This window comes from Cuculus canorus, chromosome 16 (assembly GCF_017976375.1).
Source record: "Cuculus canorus isolate bCucCan1 chromosome 16, bCucCan1.pri, whole genome shotgun sequence".
Taxonomy (NCBI): Eukaryota; Metazoa; Chordata; class Aves; order Cuculiformes; family Cuculidae; genus Cuculus; species Cuculus canorus.
In genome coordinates, this window is record NC_071416.1 from 11,494,050 (window position 1) to 11,516,193 (window position 22,144).

Below are 22,144 nucleotides of genomic sequence, written 5' to 3' on the forward strand. Positions count from 1 at the left end.
AGTAATCTTTCACCTATAAATTTTTTCAAATTCTACTTTGGTTTTTTCCCCCATTTCACCCTCTGTAAGACAAATCCACGGGGATGGAAGATGAACCAGCAATTTCAGTGGGACTACTCCCACTTCAGTAGGTGTGCATCAGGCCCCACCAAGAAAGTATTTCCTTCACACCCTGGGACACAGACCTACTTGGGAGTCTGACTGGGTGCCAGATATTGAGTTTGCAAATGGCTGGATTAAATATCAAGGAGGCAGATAGTCAGCATTTCAGGCACAGGGTCACTGAAAGGCCACTGCTGGGTTTGCTTTCAGAACTTTGCAGTTAGAATAATAGCCCTGTACACGTGCAACAAGCATAAGAGAAAGGCAATACAGAGCATTACTCTAGAAAACTGCTGCCTTTGCAAATTCCACATCTAGGAAGTGATTACTGGGATTAAGGTTCCCTCTAACCCAAGTCTGCACTTTCTCTGCATCCAGAGAAAGAGATGCCAGCTGTATTGTTCTCACCTCCCTCTGTCTTCAACAAAGAGCCAGCGACAGCAAACCTCTCCTATATTCCCTCAATTTTAAGAGGAGGCAAAGTCACCATGTCAGATAACGTTTGAAAGCTGGTGATAACGTTAAGACTTTTTTTCAACTGTACCTGGTTTAGAGCCTTCATCAACAGAGCCATTATAGACTTGGTTTATAAACTCCGGTCTGTTGTCATTCATATCAATCACATAGATGTAAAGGTCAATAGGATTCTCCACCTTGTTTCCATTCATATCCACTGCATGAGCCCGGAGCTGGGAATAAGCACAATGAAAGCATAATATCAGCAATTGGATTTGTTGCAAAATGAGAGACCATGTTTTGTACGAATTGACTTCACCTCATTAACACCTTCTCAAAAGCGAACTGAGCAGGTATCTAACTCCAGCAGAAAGCCCCAATGTGGCTTCCACCTAGACTCGACACAGAGACAGTTTCTGAAGGCTTAACATAATACTGAAATAATATTTTAAAATAGCAATCGTCAGTGCAAACACTGTAACTCTGGTGTAGTGACGCCACCTCCTTCACTTCTAATAGACCACTACATTTTAATTTTTAAGGTGTGTTGAACCTTGTTTGACAATCTGAAAAGCAAATATTGCTTAGTTGCAAACACAGCAGGGAAATGAGTTTGATGTGAGAGGTTTCTTATGGGAACCTGCAGCCTTTCACACCCACAATATCAGGGATTAATAAGTGAAGAGGTTTCAGAATGTCATTAGTATTGTTTATTCTTTGATTAATCATAGTCCCTAGGAACAGCAGTAGCTACCGACCCCATTGCTCTGTGCACCAAAAGACACAAAATCCAGTTCCTTTCCTTGAAATGATGGGAGCCCCTGTGGCACTAGGAACGAAATATTTTTCTCAGGCTTAACTAGAATATCCAGTGACGAAGCAGTACAATAACCGGAGCCACAGTGTTAAGTCTTCAGTTAAACTGGAACTGTGGCTTTATCTTATTAGCAATAACCATCAGCAATAATGCTAGAGAACAAGAGCATCTGCTTTCTGAACAAAAGGGACAGATACAGCACGTCAAAATGAGTAATTAATAAAACAAAGCAATCAACAATAGTCTGGAACAATCAGTAATCAAGTGAAAAAAATGGATAGCTTTCTCATTAAAGGGAACAGATGGCTACTCTAAATGTGTGTGCGCTGAATGGAACTGCCGATGGCGGCTTCAGAGAAAACAGACAAGCGAGGAAAGGGCTGCACGGCCCCTGACGATGGCTGCGCAGCAGAGAGGCATCACCTGGGCGTGAGCGCTGCAGATTCTGTTTGCCATCCCTCTTCATTTGAGCACCTGTGAGCACCGCTGAACCTCCAGATCGCCATGACAATCAGGGACGGTGCTGAGGGCAGCGGCGTGACATCCCACAGGGCTGGCGGGATGGAGAATGAAGGCTTCAGAAGATGTCAGCTTGTGCCATCAGAGGGATTGAGGCCTCTGGTCCCTCCCAGATCCCCCGGCCATTGGGCTGCTGCCAGGGGTCGGAGCTCCTGTGCCAAGGAGGTCTCCAGCTCCTCTGATGCACGACAAATAAAAGTGCTAATTGCATTAGCACTGGTTTCCATCTTTCACTCTCGCTGTTCTGTGATTGATGCAACATTCTCCTCCATGTACGGTGTTCACAAGTCCAGGGCTTAACAAAAGAAACTGCATGCTATTAGGATGAGCTGGATTAACATTTAATCAAGCAAAGAGAACAAACTGCCACGTGAAATGAGCTGCGATAAAAACTTTTCAACTTCCTTTTTTAAAGGAAGCTAAGCAGTACTTTCTCTTTAAAGACTCAAGAAGTCCAGCTTCATTTTCAACACAGGATGTACCATTTGTATTTCACAACTTGTAATGCTCTTAATATCTGCATTTCTTGCCTGCATAGAAACTGCTTTGACTCCCACCTGTTGAGCTATCCTTCATCATGTCAGATATAGCAATTCAATAACTTTACCAGTCAGAGGTCAGACTGTCTTTGAAAAAAAGTAATTCAGAGCTAAAATTAAAGTTATTATCTTCAAACTGAGGCAGCACTGGGCTCTCTCTTGCTGCATTTCCAGCAGCGGAAATGGTTCCATTCAGAGATAAAGCAGAGAGCAAAGCTGGTATCTTCCCCCTCAGATCTGACTCTCCCCCTGAAAATTTTTAATTACATTTGATAGCTTTTGTTTGAAATCTCCAGGAGTAAGGGATTTCTCAGCAATGCACATCTATCTGCTTGTTGCACTCACTGAGCAGATGTACCCATGAACGCGTGTCAGTGCCTGCACTCAAGGTAAAAAAGATTCAATAAGCAAGACTGCAGGAATCTCATCAAGCCTGCGGTGCCACGCACAAGTGTCACCTCTACTCCGAGCCTGGCACCAGCACCTGGGCTGAGTTAAGGGAGGGAGGACACTGCCTGGGGACACGGGCACTGGAGTGGGCTCTGGTGTCCTGACTTAATGGCTTTTGGGTGGGCAGCCAGCAGGATGGCACCCACTTCCCAAGCCCAGTGCAGAGCACCCTGCACCTTTACACCCTGAATTTTGCTGGTGCCTGTAGCTGCTCTACTGCCCTGCAATGCAGTTGGATCCTGTTGCCCTTTCTGCTCACCCCTTTTCTCTCTTCTCCTCCTTCTCTGCCTGACTTCAGCGACACTGTCTTCTTTTTTCCTCTTGGATTTCTTGCATGGATTTTGTCTATTCATATTCTTTCAGCAATTCTCTAACACCTCTGCATCCCTTCACAACACACTGCTCCTGTGTGGTCGGTGCCAACCGCAGCAGAGGGAGGAGAGAGGCTCGAGTCAGCGGGCTGAATCGAAACTCAGCTCAAAGGGAGCTCTTCCTCATTAGAGACCATTCCCAGTGGACGGAGGAAAGGAAGGAGGGACTCCAGTGGGGCAATCTATTCGCTGGGAAACTAGTTGTATCTCCAAGGCAGATCGGATACTACATTTCTTTTCCTTAATTAATCTTCTCCCTTATCTTCCTGCCCTACTCTTTGTATTAATTAGGCATCCTCAAGCTGGACAATATACTTTGTTCTGGAGCCGTTCTTCAGATGCTGAGAAAGGGCTCATTTGGGCGAGGCGCATTTGAGTCTGACGAGGTGTTCTGCAGCTCCAGCTGCCGCCTGCTTCCACCTGCGACCATCCGGGGGTTTTGGTGAGAGAGTGACGAACGGGACAAAAAGCAGATGCATGCGAACGCTCTGTGGCACTGGGCAAGGCACTAAAGGTGATGGCTGTGCTCCATTAGACACACGCTTCGTTTAGAGTTGAGAAAACCATCACTGAGCACAACCTGGGCCACGGGACACATGCCAGACACAGGTCGTGCATGCATATTCAAGCGGAAGCTGGTGGATACCTGGAGACACCGTTAAGAAACATTTATAAAGTTGGTTTGAAATATTTACACTGTCCCCAAGCGGGAGAACATGACAGGAGTAGAGGAGGAATAAATAATACGAAATGAAATACCTTGCAGAGGACTCTGAAAAATTAATACAGGTAGCCGGCTAATCTCTAGCCGGTGTATCGCTGCTGTACCACCAGCCAAGGAGCTGACTCGATATTTTTTAACAAATATTGTTTAAAAGTATGACAATCATTGCTATCACATTCAGCAGCAGCTACCACCAGTCTCTGAGGTTTTCCTGCTGACAGTTTCCAGTGTAAATGTAGCTGTTGGCATACAAATCATTCGGTATCATGATTATTGATTACGCTGGAGGCTGGTGGTATCTGAAGGTAGTTAGTCAAAGTCAACACAGTGAATTGTGTTAAATATGAATATTACTTATGTTCTAATACCACTAATACAAATATACACTATCAGTCAGTGACAGAGGCTTTAAGCAATAAGCATACAATGTCACGCCTAATTTGTGTGCTCTTAATTGTGATTAAAAGTTCAAATTAGAGTACTGTGACACAAATGGCTGGCATTACTCACTAGAACTCGGTTCAAAATACTGGAAATAACTCTTGTATCCCTTTATTTCCAGTAAACTTTTTTTGTATCCTTACACCTCGAATAACTCCTTCTCAGACTGTAACCCACTGGTTCTACTCCAGCCGTTTCCTAGACAGCACGGCATCAGTCTGATGTTGAAGGCATGCATGTGTGTCTGGGACTGGATTAGGACATGCTTCAAAGTTTCCCTATAATGCACATTACTCGAGTATTATAAGCAATGACTACTTACTGACATGTTTATGTTGACGTCTTTTGAAAACAGAGCTTGAAAATGTCTTGGAAAACTAACCTGCCAATTAACTATCCCTCGTACTTGCCAGGCCTAACTGCAGCTTGATAGGAAACCGTGTCTGGATCAGAAAAGACATTCAGAGTCACTAATTCTGTCAGCAGTACAAACGGGACTTTGGGAACGCAGCTAAATAAGGCCAAGAGAACTCATGCATATTAAATATTACTACCTGCTGAAACTTATTTGGCATGCAATAAACATTAAGGGCTGACTACAAGGGGAGATGCAACGACACACCGCTGCTGTAGCGAGACGGCAGCAAGATGTGGGAATGAGCTTGTGTTTGTGCTGGGAGCGTGCCCCACGGCTGCGTCCCCAGACGCGGGCACTAAAGACGCTGGAGCGGCTCCCACAGCATCACTCGTTGCAACACGTGCAGTTCTGCACCGCAATGTGGTGTTGGTTAAGTGTCTGCAAAGCCCTTCTCATTTTTCTCTGCTCATATTTGCAGCTGACTCTGCATCTGGGATGTCTGCAAGGTCCCTGGAGAGTTTGTGCTCTGGTTTGTAGCGTAGACAAGAAAACAGATGAGGCCAAAATACAGCTGAACTTGCGATCGCTACCACTGCCAGTTGTGCTGGGAGGTTAACACGGGAATGTTAGCACTCACCGCACCTGGGCAGACACCGCGAGTCCCAGAGGCATACGCAGCTCTGCATACATCAAGCTCGAAATGATCCTCCCTATAAGTTGAAGGATGATCTTGAAAACAGACGAAGTTCTGCTACAGAACTCCCAATCTAATTAGAAAAAAATCTGTTTCACCTTAGGGAAAAAGGTAGGTTTCATCAGACAAATGGCTTGCTAAATGCAGGGAGAGTTAAAACACTAGTTTTTTAAAAATGGTAGTCCTGAAGCAATACAGATAATTATGCATAAGAAAATATGTGTTGAAAATGTGGGAGTTAATGAAACAGAACTCTTCATATGTAGCCTCACAAACACTTGCAAATTATTATTTTTTTTTTTTTTTTTATAATTAGTTTTTAGATTACCTGGGAATGAAAGCAGCAAGGACAACACTCGACAGTGACAGAGATGCTGAGAAGACTTCGTTCTGTCTAGGGCTGCAGAAAACCTGAAGCTGTATAAATGCATCCATCTTCAGCAAGAGCAGCGAGCCTGTATCGGACAAGGAGCCCATGTCCTACTGGGCAAAAAAGCCCAGGGGCCAGGGATGGCGCCTTACAGCTCGACTGACATCCTTTACCCCAGCTGAAGAGTTAAGCTACTAATCTAAGCTAAAGAAAACTCTACAGCAGATGTCAAAACCAATCTAAAGATAGCCAAGTTCTACAGTTCCAATCCAAGCCTAAACCTCAGCCACTGCTTCTCCAGTGCTCAGTATAAGCCTGGCTCCAAGTCTGTCTTCCCTTTCAAATAGAGACTCAGCTATATGAAGTGGCATAAATTTATTGACTTCTCTGAAACTTGCAACAGCCAAGACAATGGATGGTATTGTCTTTCTGGAAGCTGGAATAATTTTTTTCCCAGTTTCCAGAACAGTCCATTCCTACTTTTAAGTTTCTGCACTCACATCTGGGTCATTGCTTTGGTCATGGTGTATTTACAAATGCTTTGTAAAGGGTTATTAAATGAACAATGGATCGGCCAATCCATCATCAATCCATTGCTACTAAGGCTGAAGGATGTAAAGGTTCTCTACAGCCACAACTTAAAATGTTGTCCACCACTTTCTACTGTTCTACTAACAAAGATTTTCAGTCACTCACTATTCCTATCTAAAAGCTCTCATAATACACTTAACAGTTATTCACTCTCTACATCTTCCCATATCCTTCAGAGCGTGAACATGCTTATTTACATATCGATGTCACTAGTTCAAGGTTCCCATAAGGAAGAGAAAAGGCTTGAAATCCTGTGGCGCGTACGAAGGAGAATTATCCTGTCACGTTTGCCAAGGTGTGAATTCAGTTTACTGAATTTGAGTTTACTGAATTCACTGTAACTGACAGGTTAAGTTCGTTATTAGGGGGCACATTATTTGTTATTATGGAGGATGAAATCTTTTCCTCAACTGTTTTTGACTGAGAGTGTTTGAGAGCAGACATCACAGTGGCTCCATCAAAAGTATTAACTTGCTTGTTGTATTATTGACTACACTGTTATAATAACCTGGTACTGCTGAAACAACATCAACAGCACTGAGATGACACACATTGTATCTCAAACATTCCTTTTTCAAAACAACCTCTCTTCATATTTTCCTAGGCACAACAAACAAAATAATTGTTCGCAGAGGATAAAATAATTTTCCTTCAAATCTTCTTTTACTCAGGGGAAATCTCTTTTTCCACCCAACTAAAGAGGTAATCTATTTTCTTTATCCTTCTACACCAGTCCAGAAGTTGTGTCAACACGGTTAACTGGATACCTGATAAAGCTGACAGAATGTGCATCTCCAACGGTGCAGTTAGGAATATGGTGTCAGTGGAAGTGACCCGTACCATTTCACTGACATTACAGAATCCCTGGGAATGGCTATTATGATGCCGATAGACATGGCTAATACTGATACAAAGCAATCCATGAAACAATCTTTCACAACCACTCCAGGAGAGAACTAAAGCGTAGACGCAGAACGTGTTTGAAATTTTGCAGGGCTATCATACAAGGTGCAACACATTTCTTTAGCAATTTGTGGGACTGTATCTGCTGTGCAATTACAGCGTGCAGTACAGGGGCTAGGATTTATATCAAAACATAACAGCCAATTACACCCTAAATATTCTGCAGGTAGAGCATTTTCTGAACTAGGGTAGTATGAGGCACTACTTTTGAGTGTAATTAATCTTAATTAATTTCCTAATATTTAATATTACCCTATCTGCATATTTATAAACCTGACACACCTCCATCATACTGCCTGAACATCTCCTCCTGATTTAAAATGAGAAACGACTACACTGATTATTGCATGTTTAGCTGCAGTAATGATTCTTAAATCAGTAATTTCTCAAAGTAGGCTAAAGTAGCGATTGGCTTCTCATGGTTCTGGGGAGTTTAGTCCATATATAAGTTTGAATGGATTTAATAAGCAGCGTGAAGTCGCACCACTTTAAACAAATGACTCTGACTTTGTGTCCGAAGAGGACATCGGCTTAATGATGCTCTGCATTGGTTTGGCTGACTTTGCAAGGGCAGTTTACACCAAAGGAAAGCAGAAACAAAGCCAGTATCTCCATATACACACACAGCTGCTCTGGCAGAGTAAGACTGAGACTCACACTTTTAGTTAAGCCAGAGCACCCCTGTGCAGTCAGCTCCTCGGGTCTTGGAGGACTCACAAGGAGCTGCTCCAAGCTGTGAACTGAGCTCTGATTTTGAACAAAAACCCCAGTCTTCACAAAGCTGCACGTTCTTTCTTGAACCCAGTGACTCGGGTGCGGTTTTGCTTTGTGCTTGTGAACCTAGATAAAACTCAAGATGCTTTTTGCTTACGTGGTAGGAAGCTCTTTCTTCTCTGTCCATTGGGCGAGTCACATACATCCTGCCAGACACAGGGTCAATGCTGAAGACTTCCATCGGCGGCTGGTCGGCTCCCACTCCAGTGATGCTGTATCTGATATGGATCTCTTTGTCCTTATCAGAACGAATCTGGATGAAATAACAAAGACAGCAATCGATAAGTTTTGGACAAAAGCCATATGGATGTTTAAACAACTTTAAAGATCTGAGCCTGAAAGCTGCATAAATGTACTACTGCTGTCAATTTTGACAAGGTAGCTGTAAGCCAAAGGTTTGAGGTAAAGCCAAGAAAAGTGCATTCCACGTATTTTCAGCTATTTTTCTCCTCTTTTATTCATGATGATTCTCTAGGAATCATTGAAATTCTGACTTTTTGCCTTAGATGGGGAAGAATCTATAACAGCACAAAAAATGCTGTTTACATGTTATTGAAACCCTAGGCTCCTAAGAGTCCAAATTTTTCAGCTATACCCAGAGTCTCCTAGCTATTAATCACTTTTAAAAACACTGTCTGCAAGCTCCCACATCATATTCTCAGTCACTGTGACTGTGCACACAAATACTATGAAATTTGAAGAACAGGGCTGTTTACTCCCTCTTTCTCCAACCCTGCTGGCATGACAAGGCACGGCTGGGAATGCCTGGTGAGATGTTACCATTCCATTCGACTATTTGTTGCAGAAAAGTGCGTTTGGCACATTGCTTTTGAAACCCCTTCCTTCCTGTACCTTGAGAACACCACCACAAAGCGAATACAGCATGACAAATTACATGAACCTTAGATATAGAGCTGAGAAAATAAAAAAGGGAGGTTAATATGTTGTCCTAGCAACCCTGACTATCTCTTTAAACCCAAATTTAATTTTCTGATCAAATGCTGAAAGAAGTTCTTGCAACAGCATGACTATTCCTGAAAGAAAGTGCAAGGTACAAATAAATTACCACCGCCCCGCACCATCACAAACTGTCTTGGCAGTGTAAAAGCGATGTGCATAAATTTTTCCCTAACAGATCTATGAATACAACAAAGTAGTGGGAAGATAATAGATATCTCATAGCTGAGTGCACATTAGCATCTCTGCTACGGCAGCTGCACGTTCGGAGGAGCCCGAGTGGGCTCAGTGCGATGCAGGAGGGCCCTGTGCCTCCCCGAACAGCCCCAATTTGGGGAGCAAGGGTTGTTTCCCAGGGGAAGAGGCGGCTTCGCTTGTCAGGCAACGGAATTGAGACGAGGCTGTGGGCTGCTCTCACACTCCTCTCACATGTAACCTACAACTGCTTCCTCCTCTCCTGACTGGGAGGTTGACAAGACACTGAATGTGTCGGTGCAGAATAATATCAGATCCTCTGGCCCCGAGAATCTCCTTTGATGCCTTTGTCCAGATCGTTACCAAGTTTGTACGCTGTTTTCTTTGTACAGCCTCCACCAAACAGTCTGCTCTCGTTAACGGCTAATAATGTCAGTTATTACTAGACAGTGCCAGGATTGATTCGTGCTGCACCTACACTTTGGAAGCTGAAGGTCAGGGAATAGAGACAGTTTCATCTGTCTTTTCTCTACAGGATTCACTGCTTGTTTAGGCTATTAGTACCAAGGAAAACTGATTGGACTTACACTGGCGTAATCACTTAAAAGAGGTACCGGGGACATAGCGAAAGTGCCCTCACGCTGCACACAACGGTTTACACAGGTTTTTGTGTGCCCAGTGGATATCTCTAATAGGGACCCAAATAGACAGGCATGAATCCAATTTTCATTAGCAAATCAGTCAGTGAAAAACAGTATAGTAAAACCAAGCGTCGCTTACACAGCTGTGGTTTTAATGATGGCAACTGACTCACCAGTTCAATAACTGAAGTCCACAGCTCCTGTTTGCAGAAAGTCAGGCAGAAAGGGCTGAAAATTGAATTTACGTGAATGTCTGTGCAAATGCATAGCTCAAGTCTCGGAGCTGAAGCTCTAATCCCCACCTACACATCTGTAGCTAGGGTTGAGGTAAGTGAAAATGTAGGAAGCCACCACTGGACCTCCAACTCTGAGCTGGTGCAGGGCTCTCACTGGAGAAATTAAAAAGTAACTTGGACGCATAGTTGTGTGTCTATCACTATCAATGTGTGTCTGCACAGCTCCAAAGGACCTGTAGAGTGTCAGGATAAAACCAGCTCTTCACCCTTAACAAAGCTTTACCTTGACAAAAGTGGAAGAAAAAAAACAAAAACCCAAACCCAAGGTACTTGGAATTCTCTTGCCTTTTGCCCACTAGAGCGCAGGAGCCAGGGGTGTCTCCCTAGCCTTGGCCAGATCAAGTTAAGTAGAGCACAAACACCAAACAGCAAACCAGTGTCCCTCCAAGAAACTAAAATGGAAGCAATTTTAGCCTGATTCACGGAAGGGGAGAGTCTGTTAGTTCTTCGTGGACATTTTTCTGCTCTATTTCCTGTTGCATATAGTACCCAGATCCCATTGTGATAGAAGCATTAGAAATGCATAGAGAGACAGGAAAAAGGAGGCTGGATTTAAATATTCAGTGCTAAAGGCGCTATATTTTATTTTCAGGAAACATAGATAAACAGAAGCTCTCGAAGAAAGCTATGTACAGTTTAATAAAGTGTCTACTATAGGATGTCCTTGCAGCACTTTTATTAGCATTAATAGGGTCTAAGCTGTCTGTATGTAAATCACTGCAGATCTAGGAGATGAAATATATCATAAGACCCACATGACTTGCTCAATTATACTAAGAAAAATCCATAAGCTCATTATACTGCATTGAGCAAAAGAAAGATGGGGGAAATACGTTGCAAATATTCAGCAGTGACTCATTATTTGTTGTTAATTGCCATCATACTACAATGCTTTGCCTGTTACCTGTACTTAAACCCATTCCCAATATGAATACAAGGATGTGAAGTGTTCAGAAAAAAAACCACGTAAGAAGTAGCACTTGTCACAGAAAGTTGCAAAAATCATTGATAACGAAGCATAGTAGGTATTACTACCAGGGAGATATTCATCACACAAAGGTATATGCTTTTTATATTGGAACATGCAATTTTAGCACTCTTAATGAGATTTTTTTTTTAAAAAGAATTTTTTTACAGTAATCCTGTAACATTTGACCAAGGGTTTAATTTGCATAATTCCCAGGGTGCAATTTAGTAAATCTTGTTGAGAAGTTAAGAACATTATCTGAATACAATGTAAGGTTTACTTCTTTTGTTGAAACCATTCCTGGAGCAGTTTACCATAATAATAATAATAGCAATAATAATAACAATAATAAAAATCTCTGTTCCCAAGGAGCTCGCTAGATCAGGAGAAAAAAATTACTGGTTGGGGGAATTTACTGGCTCAGGAAGGAGTTGCTTTTTCATTCATTTATGCCTGGGAAGTGAGAAGATTGTAATATCTCCCTATGATAATCTTCTGACTGGAGAACATACACATGATTTTTTTTTTTTTCATTTATCTTTCCTTTTATAATGCAGTCAAGAGTTATGCAGGGTTCTGGGTTACAGAACAGATGGTAGAAGGATAGTTTTCCTTAGCTGCATTTCTACTTCTTTTTGCTAGGAGAATCCTTGGAGCTTTGAGCTTCTGCAGCACCAGGCACAGTACAACACTGCGTAAGATGATGTGAGCCTGACGAACGATGATGGCTGATGACTGTCATTAAAGGAAAGCCCCTGTAAAGCAGCTTTGGTCTCTAAAAAATCCTCTGGGATGGAGCTTATATTGGATTGTTATGTTGGTGAGGGGAAAATGCCCCAGCAATTTATGGTAGAAGATGTGAACCCCTGATCCTATCCCGTCTCATGAACGCAGTGGACGTTTTCCACGCAGGAACCCTGGGATGCTGAGTGTGCTCACCTACACTGACAGATACAAATGGACCATATGGGAACCACGGGAGCAGCCACCAAAGACATGGAGGGAACCTGCAGCAAAGCTGGGCACCAAACTCACATTTCCAGACCTCCGCTTGGCTTCAGCAAGGAAGGACACAGCAGCTTCACAGTCCCACAGCAAAGTGGGGCACTACAGGGAAAGTCTGAGCTTCAAGCATTGATGCACTATCCCTAACAGAGCACAAGGGCTATGGTCAACATTTGCAGCGCAGAACCAGAAGGCTGAGAGTCTGACTCAGCTCTCGTTTCTGTAGGGTAATCCCGAGAACAGGAGAAGTAGGTGAGATTTCACAGATAGCCACTTTCCACTGCAGGTTCTGATACAGTAACTAAAACGTGTGAAAATGAACACTGCAAATCTTGAGATAATACACTGCTAAGACCTTCAGAGTTGACTTTCTCCTTTGTAGCAACGTCACATTTAGATGGGCTTGAAAGGCAGCCTGTGGTTGTGTGACAGGACTGCGTCCCACTTTTACAGATAACATCTTACGGTTCGTGCATCCCCATCAGGATTAAGCACAATTTCAACCAATAAGGTCCTCTGAGTTATCAGATTTTATCATCCTGTTTTGTTGATCCATATCCCTCTTGTGCTCTTAGCACTTCCATTTCTTGCCGAGAGGTTTTGAATTTACAAGCCCTCTATCCTAGCAGACGACACAACCCACCACAGAACCCCGTGACTCTCCCGGCGCCAGGGGCAGAGGCAACGCAGACTATGGAAAGCTGTAGGGCCAGCAGATGGGAGGATGAGTCCATAAATGACACAGTTGTTGGAGCATGACATTGCTAGAACAAAGTGGCCCAATCGAGATTGTTTAGCTATCAGCAAAGGAAACATCTGGAAGCCTAGGAAATTGGGTGAAAGACTGAACAAACGAGGACAACTGAGCCCACACGAGAGAAGACGGGACTGTAACAAATTCCTGCACCTAACAAGCCATATTCAGAGGATTTCACTAAGCCATGCGCGGTCTAGCTTCTGCCCATCACCATGCGACAGGATATGTAAGGTCTGGGAATGTATCTAGGGAAAGCAAAGCAGGCCCTTTATACGTGGTTGCATTTTCTATCCACAAAGAAGCTAGAAACCAGATTTCCTTTAAAGCTCTCCAACTTGCTATATAACATATAGAGTTAAGAATGCCCTTCAAAAAATATTTTCCCAAATCGCCCATAGAATACCATGCAACATTTGCACTACCATGACCTGGGGAGTCTTAGACTTTATTTTTTTGTTTTATAAAACCCATTATAATTATTAATGATCACATAAAATAATGTAAATGATAAGCAGTAAGTGTCTTTTATTATTAAGCTCTTAGCTATTTTGCCCATTAAGGAAACCAAATTAAAATAATTGAAGACTATAATCTGTCATGCATTCAAAATGCTCCATAGAAATTCAGACAGGCAAACATATTCAAAGTCTTTAAATGAGCACACTTAAGAGTCAGTCTAAGCATTCCACGATTGGCTCATTAATTTTAGTGGAAATATTTTAATTCAGCTACTCTTAGTGCTTATTGAAATCCTTGCTAAGGACTTACTTATTTATTTTTAACTGAATCTGCAATATGTTTAAGACTCATTTGTATAAAAGTTCTTAACTCTTGTTTCACAGCTGTTTTAGAAGCCAGTAAAGAGACACATTTCTAGCCCTGTATTTCTGAACAAATTACTGCGTGTGGCTTAAAGGATCACATATGGTTTCAATAAATAGATGCAAAAGTCAAACAGTGGAAAATTAAGACAGATTTGAAGACTCAACCAGGTTAAGGTGATATTCATTAACTTCTGTCCCCTTTTATCACACTTGCCAATGACCCCAAGCTATTTCCCTAAAAGAAAGGGAAAAAGGAAACACAAGTTGCCCCAAAACACTTCAGCTGTCTCCAGAGAAAACCACCTATTCTGTGCTTTGCAAGGAGGATCCTTTGACCTGACACGGGCAGCTATCGTGCTTGAATACACAGAATAGTTCCACTAACTACAACCCCTAGGCTTAACAGCAGCCTGCAAGTCTTTATCCACTGATGGACAAAACAGTCAGTTAAGCTAAGTTTCCAAACAATGTTAAGTAGGAAAAGGGCTCTATCGGCAAAGAAAGGATAGAAAACACTTCGTAATTGTAGATTTCTTTCTTCCTTCAACTGGGACTGGCTTCACCTTACACAGCTTTCTAAAAACTTTGTATCTAGTCTAAGATAGCCAGATAAACAGAAGATAAGCAAGCCTTTCCACAATGAATTCCATCCTCTTGTCTTGAATGCTTAAGCCCACATGAAATTTCCAGAAGTGGTTTTCTCTTCCCATATATTGTAGAGAGAGAACCAAGGAATATACTTAGATACTTAATTTTTACATGGCTGAGATTCATTGCAATGAATACCATTCTTCCAGCAGTTACAAACTGGATTTAGCTACTATCATTACAACTATACAAGAGCTTAAGTTTCTTCTTTAATCCAAATCCAAACTGTAAAAATGTTCCCTTTGTCCCAACAGCTGGATGTGACTCATGTCAGGTTGAATCGTGTTTTGCTCCGGTTGAAACCTACACAGAATGATTTATAATGTATTTATTTTGATAATAAAACAGTGTAACACTAGTACATCAGACAGATTAAAGCTGTCATTTAAGCTACTGATGTAACTGATGATACAGCTTACATTAGATAAAGAAATGCAACTATAAAATATTTGAACCCCAACCAAAGAGAAGAACCTCTAACACATGCCCGGCTCTGCCACTTGCAGAGGAAACCATTCCTCATCCAGCTCGCCTGCTTCTTACCGGGAGGAGTTTGCTTTGTCTGCACTGACCCTGTGAGTGCTTGGCTGAGGCACTTCACCAAATGTTCAGTTGCTGAAAGCCTCCAGCTTTTCACAGGTCCTCTGGCTTTCATGCGGCTGCCTCCATCCAAGGGCTGTTCTCCAGCACACCAGCTCCCTCCAGGCCAATTATATCCACACAGTTACGTTTCTCTGGAGCTTTCCCTATGCCCATTGGTAGCTTTGATAGCCTTCACTTCCTCTCTCCCTTCCAATTTTTTTTTTAATTGTTTAACCAGTGTTTTGCCCCTCTACCTGGACGAAGATGTAACATCGAGCAGATGGAGATCGGGAGAATACAAACCAGACTCAATAAGGAGACCATAATGCAGCGAGAAAGAAGAATTTCTGCCCGCAACTCTGTCCAATAACTATGTGTGACCCCACGCATAAGTACGGGATGAAAATGAACTTCAAACCCACCATTATTCTGCCTGGGATAAAAGCAAAATAACAATCCCTTTTCCTAGGGTACTGAATTTTCATACACAATCAGATGAGATGCTACAAGCTCAGAACACCCAGTGCATGGCTGTGCAACCTGGCTCAGGATCTGCTGCATCCTTGCTTTGCCTTCCTACCTTCTGAAACAGCAAAGAACGTATGTTTTAGCATGAGCTGTCTGGACACAAGACGACTGAGGTCTATAGGATTAGTGGTGCCAGTTTGCTCTCTGCATAACTCTCCAGTTGGGCTAAGGTTTCTGAGTGTTGACTTGGGACCGACAGCAGTTAAGATGATGACAGCCCTGCCAGGTCTCTGTCTTTACCAGTGAAAACTGAGTAAATTGCAATTTGTTGCGTGGTCTTCATGATTAAATAATTAAGCAATTTTTATTACTCGCTATTATGAAGGTCAAGAAGCTAATGTGGCTGTATCAGGAACTGGCCAATGCTAATGGATCTTCCACACCTAATGGTAATTGATATGGCAGAGTAATTTCCAAAGTAACACGTGCTTTTCTTCAGTCCTTTTGCAGCCTGTTCAGTTTTTAAGTACTCCACTGTGGAAATGCTACAGACTGCAGCAAGGTGAGCGAGAGGGAGGAGAGTGGCTCTGATAGGAAGAGATTATTAAGGATCAGCAGAATACACCACGTGATCAATGTCTTATCACTGCCAGAACCTTGACAGCAGAAGCAACAAAACTCATTCTTACTATTCTTTCTCTTATCTCTCTTACAAGAGAGCAGATTCTTCAGCCTTGTGACTGAAGGCATCCCAATGGAGTTGCAAGTGCTGCTATTGGGTGAATTTTGGCCCTGAAGAACTACGGATGGTCCACACTGTACAAGACGCAAGTGGCCGATAGTAAGTAAACGGGATTTGAACCAGATGTACAAGCCCTCCTCTGCTGTGGCAGATGCTCTGTGACAAAAGTTCAAAGAGAATAACTCTGAGAGTTCAAAACACACTGTTCTTATTTCTGTACTGGCAGAATCACAACAGGCAAGAGATGATCCTTCACAATCTATTTACAATGGGCTAAAACCTGTTACCCTTATGTAGGACACCATCCTGCAGCACTTTCTTGCAGCTGACCCTACCACTGTCTGCTATGTCTAACTAAATGATGACAAAGTGAAGAAAACCAGATCATGGTAGTGGGATTTTGTCCTCATTCCTTTTTGAAGTGTGTCTGTCCTGAATCCTTTCACCATGTCTGCCACAAAGGCAGCTTGGCAAAGAGAAGCTCGAGCATGCGGTACAGAAGATAGCCAAGGGCAGCAAATACTGACCCACACAGGAGTAACCTGATCACTGTAACTGATGATCGAAGCTCTCGGCTAGTATAAATCAGTGTTGACTCACTGACTTCAAAGGCATACTCATTTATTTCAGCTGAAAATCTGGTCCATGGTGTTCAAAAACTACGCTGCACAGCAAAAGAACAGCAGAAGAACAACCTTTGTACAACGCTACGCAGCAATTTAACACAAGCAGCGTTCCTCTTGGTAGGACAGGGAGCTCGGACACAGGGAAAAAGTATTTGTTGGAGGAGAAACACATTTGTGTCCTCAGGAAGGGATTTCTTCACAGACCCAATAATTGGTCTTAGTATGACCTTTGATTTTGTAATAAGCTCTGGCTTTCCCAATCATATATAACCATGAATTCAATTCACATTTTGCACAACACCCACAGATATCACTGATCGCGGAGAGGTGGTACTGTGGCATGATTGCGAATGTTAGCCTCAGCGTAAAATTAAGCTTTTGGACTTGTCTGCAAATAGCTAACAATAGGAAATAACAATAAAACCCTCTAGTGTGTATATTTTGGAGAACAAAATCTGCTGAGGCTCACGTTTGAGTCACTACATTGGGATGCTTGCAGAGCAGGATTTAAAGCTCTGCAGTTCTCAAAGTCTCACTAATAAGTTTAATTACAGGAAAAGCAAACGTGTTCATTTGTTCTGTAGAGTAGATTACATGGCGTAGTGTATACAGTTATTTCAATGCTCAGTAAATGGAACCACCCCTGTGAAGAGGCAGAAAATAAACTATTCCCTGTGCACTACAGGAGCAATGTGGATAGGCATCAGAGCACGGTTAGACTCAAGGATCCTTATGGGTCCCTTCCAACCTGAGACATTCTATGATTCTGTAATTTATTGTCCACTGAGCAAAGTCAACATGAGATCGCTTTGGTCCTAGGATTCGTCCTCATGTGTTATGCAGGCAAAATACTGGATCCTCTGTAACCTTTCCCTCGTGGCCAAATTCTGCCCATGCATGGATACATATGCTTCCTTCTGCAAAAGGACACCCAAGAGCTGCGTTTTCCTTCAAGCAACTACTGAGAAAGACAGTGTGAGAACTCTGTGGTCACGAAAATCCAGCAAGGTGACAGTGAAAACTCGGGTACACGCAGCCCAGCCCACACCACACGATCCACCACCGCGGCACACGCTTGGAGAGCACGTGTACAGCCACACGCACTGTGCACCAGCTATCCATGGGAAAATGCTACCAATCAGCGACAGGCACACGCTGCAACGCGCATGCCGGCTGCATTCCCCATTCCCTACAGCGCTGAGCCTCCCGTGCTCCCCCTCCCAGCCAGCCCCGCAGCTCAGTGGCTTTGCTGAGGGTCCCTCCGGCAGCCGCAGCTTCTGCACTCAGGCCCCACTTTCCAAAGGTACCTTTCTCTCCGGCGTGAGTCTCCTCAGACTCAAACACTCATCATTTCTGCAAATCTGCTTTGTGCAGGGGACTGGCGATTGCCTTCTAGGAAATTTCAAACCTAGCTGAACTCTGCGCATTTGGAATGAATTCACAGGGCTGCATTTTTGGCAAGTTTTTCTCTTTCATTAACTGTACTTCTGTGAGGGTTAGATTTGAGGCCTCTGCTTACTTTGACTTGAACTCATGCTAGACTTATTCATATGACTTATTGATGCAGTTCCTGTCCGTGCGCTTTTAACACAAGAGGCAGACAGCCCTGCTTCAGGATATGGCTCCGTATAAAAAAACCAAACAAGCAGTAATTTTGGACATGTTTTAGAGCCTTTTTAGATCTCATTTCCATTTATGGCACATTCCAGTTTTGAATTTAACTCCTCAAAGCCAATAACAGTCCTCAAAAGTCACAAGTCTCCAAATAACAATGACCGTGTTTATGCCAGTAGCTGAGCAACGTACAGGCATCTGAAAGAGTGGCTGAGCAGCCACACTCCAGGACAGGTACCTGCAGCCGTACTCACGCAAGATCACCCAAATACTGCCCAGGCAGTTAGAGAGACTGTGGTCCTGTGCACCACACATGAAATGCACCGCAAGGAGCTTGATTAACCTTCCAAAGACCAGTTACTTCCTAGGATCTCAAGAGGCTCACTAGTTTTCCTACTAATACTAGTTTACAGGGGTGTGTGTTAACTTGCTGATGACATTTGCTCTCCCAGAAGAGGTGCGAGGTGTAAACCACTCGCTCAGATTTCCTGTGCACACCCGCAGCTTGATGGACTTGGCTAACAAGGACAGTGGAGTCCAGCCTGATCTAAAATGCTACTGCTTAACTGCCTTTTTAACTCCACATACTCTAACTGATATACTGAATTTCTTGTTTCATTTTTTTTTCCCAGTATTATTAATTGATAATTTAATTTCCGATCTGGTGAATTACATACAATTCCTTCACCATCAGTTAAATGACAAGTTTAGAGCAGAATAGTTTAGGTAAGCAGATTGTCAGTGCTTATGGCTGTAAGACATAATTATGTACAGCCAACTGTGTAACGTGCTTGAAAAAATTATAAGCCTAGGCACAGAAATTAAAATTATTTCAAGATGAAGTTGTACAAATACAGCTGCAAAAAGCTGCAAAATCCTATTAATTTATTCTGACTGTAGCAGGTAGTGCAGCGGGGTTCCAGCCCCTGCCGAAGAAAGTTAAACTATAACATGCAATGAAACAACGGCTGGATGTTTAAGTCGAAACGTGGCTCCGGAAAACTATTTCAGCTATTATTTATGTACTCATAAACTTCTGGGCATCAGCTGGTAACTTGGCATGATGACTCCTCAGCGTGTCAGGACAAACATTAAACGCTAAATTACCATATGTTGGCTTAGGGTAGTTAATAATTCTACCACATCTTGGACAACTTGAAGGCTTTTCTGAAATTGCTGTCAAATCGAATCTTTCCTTCGATCAATAAGGCAGCACAATGAAATAGGCTATTTGTGGTGTCTGAAAGCATAGATTAGCAAAATACTGTAAATGTAACTGGCAGGGTCTAACTCCCTTTCTTAACCCGAGATGCTCAATGTACATATCAATACTTTCAACAAGGCAACCCGCAGGAGGAAGTGGCATGTCTGCATCTCACCAATCTATCTCTCTGTTACAGGCACTTCTGGTTTGCCACTGAGCCCCCCTTACAACCTCAGAGCTGTGTGTTACCTGCAGATCTAACAGGCAGCAGTTAATTACGGGAGCAATGTTTGTTCCACACCGCTGAGTCTATCAATCACAGCCAGAGGAGTAAAATAGAGAAAGACCGCAAGCATAGAGAACCCGTCCGACCTTCTGCTTGTTTTCCAAGCTGTGTAATAGAGATATCTCTGGCAGTACTCAGAGTAAGGACCAGCAGCAATCTCTGCGAACAGCCAAACAAGATAAGAAACGCAGAAATCTGTACACTGGGCTTTATTTAAAGGGGTACTACTACCCCCCAAACTGCACTTCTTACTGCCACTCTTACTCGCAGTCAAGTACAGCTACAACTAACACACACAACTGTAGTAATGTAAAACTGATTGGAAGGATATGTTACACCCTTTGCTCATTTGACCGCATCAACGACACACTTCAAGATATCCAGCACTGGTAAATAGGGCCCAGAGCATCAGTGCAATCGTGTTCCTGCTGAAACACCTGAAACGTAAGGCAAAGCATTTCTAGGGCTTGTGGAACATCTCACTATGAATATGCAGAAAAATCTGGCCCTGCCTTCCCCTAGCGCAGGCACAGGTCATTTCTATCCTCTGCATGAGCCCTAGCTGAGATTTTTACTTAATATAAAGTGAAAGCAACGGTGTTACATTGCAGACGACTTCACTGCGCCAGCACCCAGTCGGTCCTCGCTCTCATGAACAGCCCTCCAGGAACAACACTGGGAAATCCCGCTCTAGTTACTGCTTCTGAACCACAAATGAAACCTGAAGTCTCACATTTCTGTGGTTTCTCACGCTCTTCGGTCTGTTTGCTATATCCACTGCCATGGAGGATTTTATAGTCTAATTGTAAGTTAGAAATACGCCCTCCAGGTCTTACAGATCCACCCCATCCAGCACATACTTCTTCCTAAAGTCTTGTTGGAGACTGGTGACAGCAGGAAGGGACCTGAAACATTGTGTTTCACAATGGCCTTTAAAACCCTGAGCAGTGAGAGTAAAGAAAAAACACTTCTTAAGGAATATTTTTGAGCATTTTGTTTTTTTCAGGTCACTCCAACCGATCCTCCATTGCTGATAGATTCAGTTGTAACAGCTGTTCTCAGGCTGCAGGACCCTGAGAAACTGATGTGAAAGTTGCTGGTGGCAGGAAATTGCCTTCATAATACTTTCAATTTAAAAAAGTTGATAATGGAGCAGGGAATAGGTCCTGTGGGAACCGAGGGTGTTGAAAATAACCCACCAGTGAAAGAACTGTGAACTGCTGATGATCAGCATTTAACTGGGATGGAATCACAGGTCACCTTCCTGTGATTCCTTCCTGATTAAACCTACACATACTCAAAAAGTGATAGTAAAAAAGAAACAGGTTATTATTATTATTCCATACAATATCTTTTTCTATCTGAGTAAATTAAAAGAAAACAGTCTGTCACATCGCAAACCCATGCAGCTGCTTTATAAGCCATGCCACGCTCTCCAAGCTAGTGTAAATCAGCACAGCCTCTTTTAGCACTGTGGCTTTACACTGATTTCCACTGGCTGACCCAGTATTTTTGAGGTGATTAGAGTGGGATATCGCTTCACGTTTATTTCTAGGAAAGCTCAAAGGTGGCTCCTGGGCCTTTGAGAAGCTGGTGTATGTGGGGGAATGACACTTCTTCAAACTCTAAATATTCAGATTTTTTTTCCTCTTTTTAATAAGAAGCAGGAGGAAGATTTCCTGACCTTCTGAATGATCCCTGGTTTTGAATATGCTACATGGTATGCCTGTAAACAGGAGAAGAAAGCTCTTATATGAAACTTCTTAAACTGCAGAGGGTGACGGACAGCAAATGGGATGCAAGCCAAGGAACATGACAATTAGCACAGAGAAAGTTTTCAGGGTTTATTCCATCAGTCAGCACTTAAGGAGGCTTTGAAGAGCAAAAAGCATCCTTTTATATATTAATCCACTACTTCTGCACTTTCCCCCTATTCCATGGATTTAGTACTTAGCTGCTAAACATCTATATGCAGAGCTTTATTAAGAGGAGTTGGTTTACTTTTTGAAAGATTCCACATCCATTAGTTTAGAGAGAGAAAAAAGGCAAAATCATTTCGCCTGCTGCAATATGCAGAGTTTAAATGACGATTTACTCTTCCCCAGCTTTTAGTACTTAAAGAGGGGGATGAGAGAAGAGCTAGCATTTCTTGCAATATTATTT

The 22,144-nt window shown here is 42.8% G+C and overlaps 1 protein-coding gene across 3 annotated transcripts in view; it reads right to left on the reverse strand.

Moving 5' to 3' along the window:
* The window catches only part of CDH4 (cadherin 4), a 447,572-nt gene that overhangs the window by 93,180 nt on the left and 332,248 nt on the right, over positions 1-22,144 (reverse strand). For all 3 annotated transcript variants that reach the window (XM_054081611.1, XM_054081614.1, XM_054081612.1), the window contains 2 exons: positions 8,267-8,422; positions 647-791 (listed from right to left, as the gene is read on the reverse strand). In XM_054081611.1, the coding sequence (XP_053937586.1) occupies positions 647-791; positions 8,267-8,422 (301 nt within the window). The remainder of the gene's footprint in view (positions 1-646; positions 792-8,266; positions 8,423-22,144) is intronic.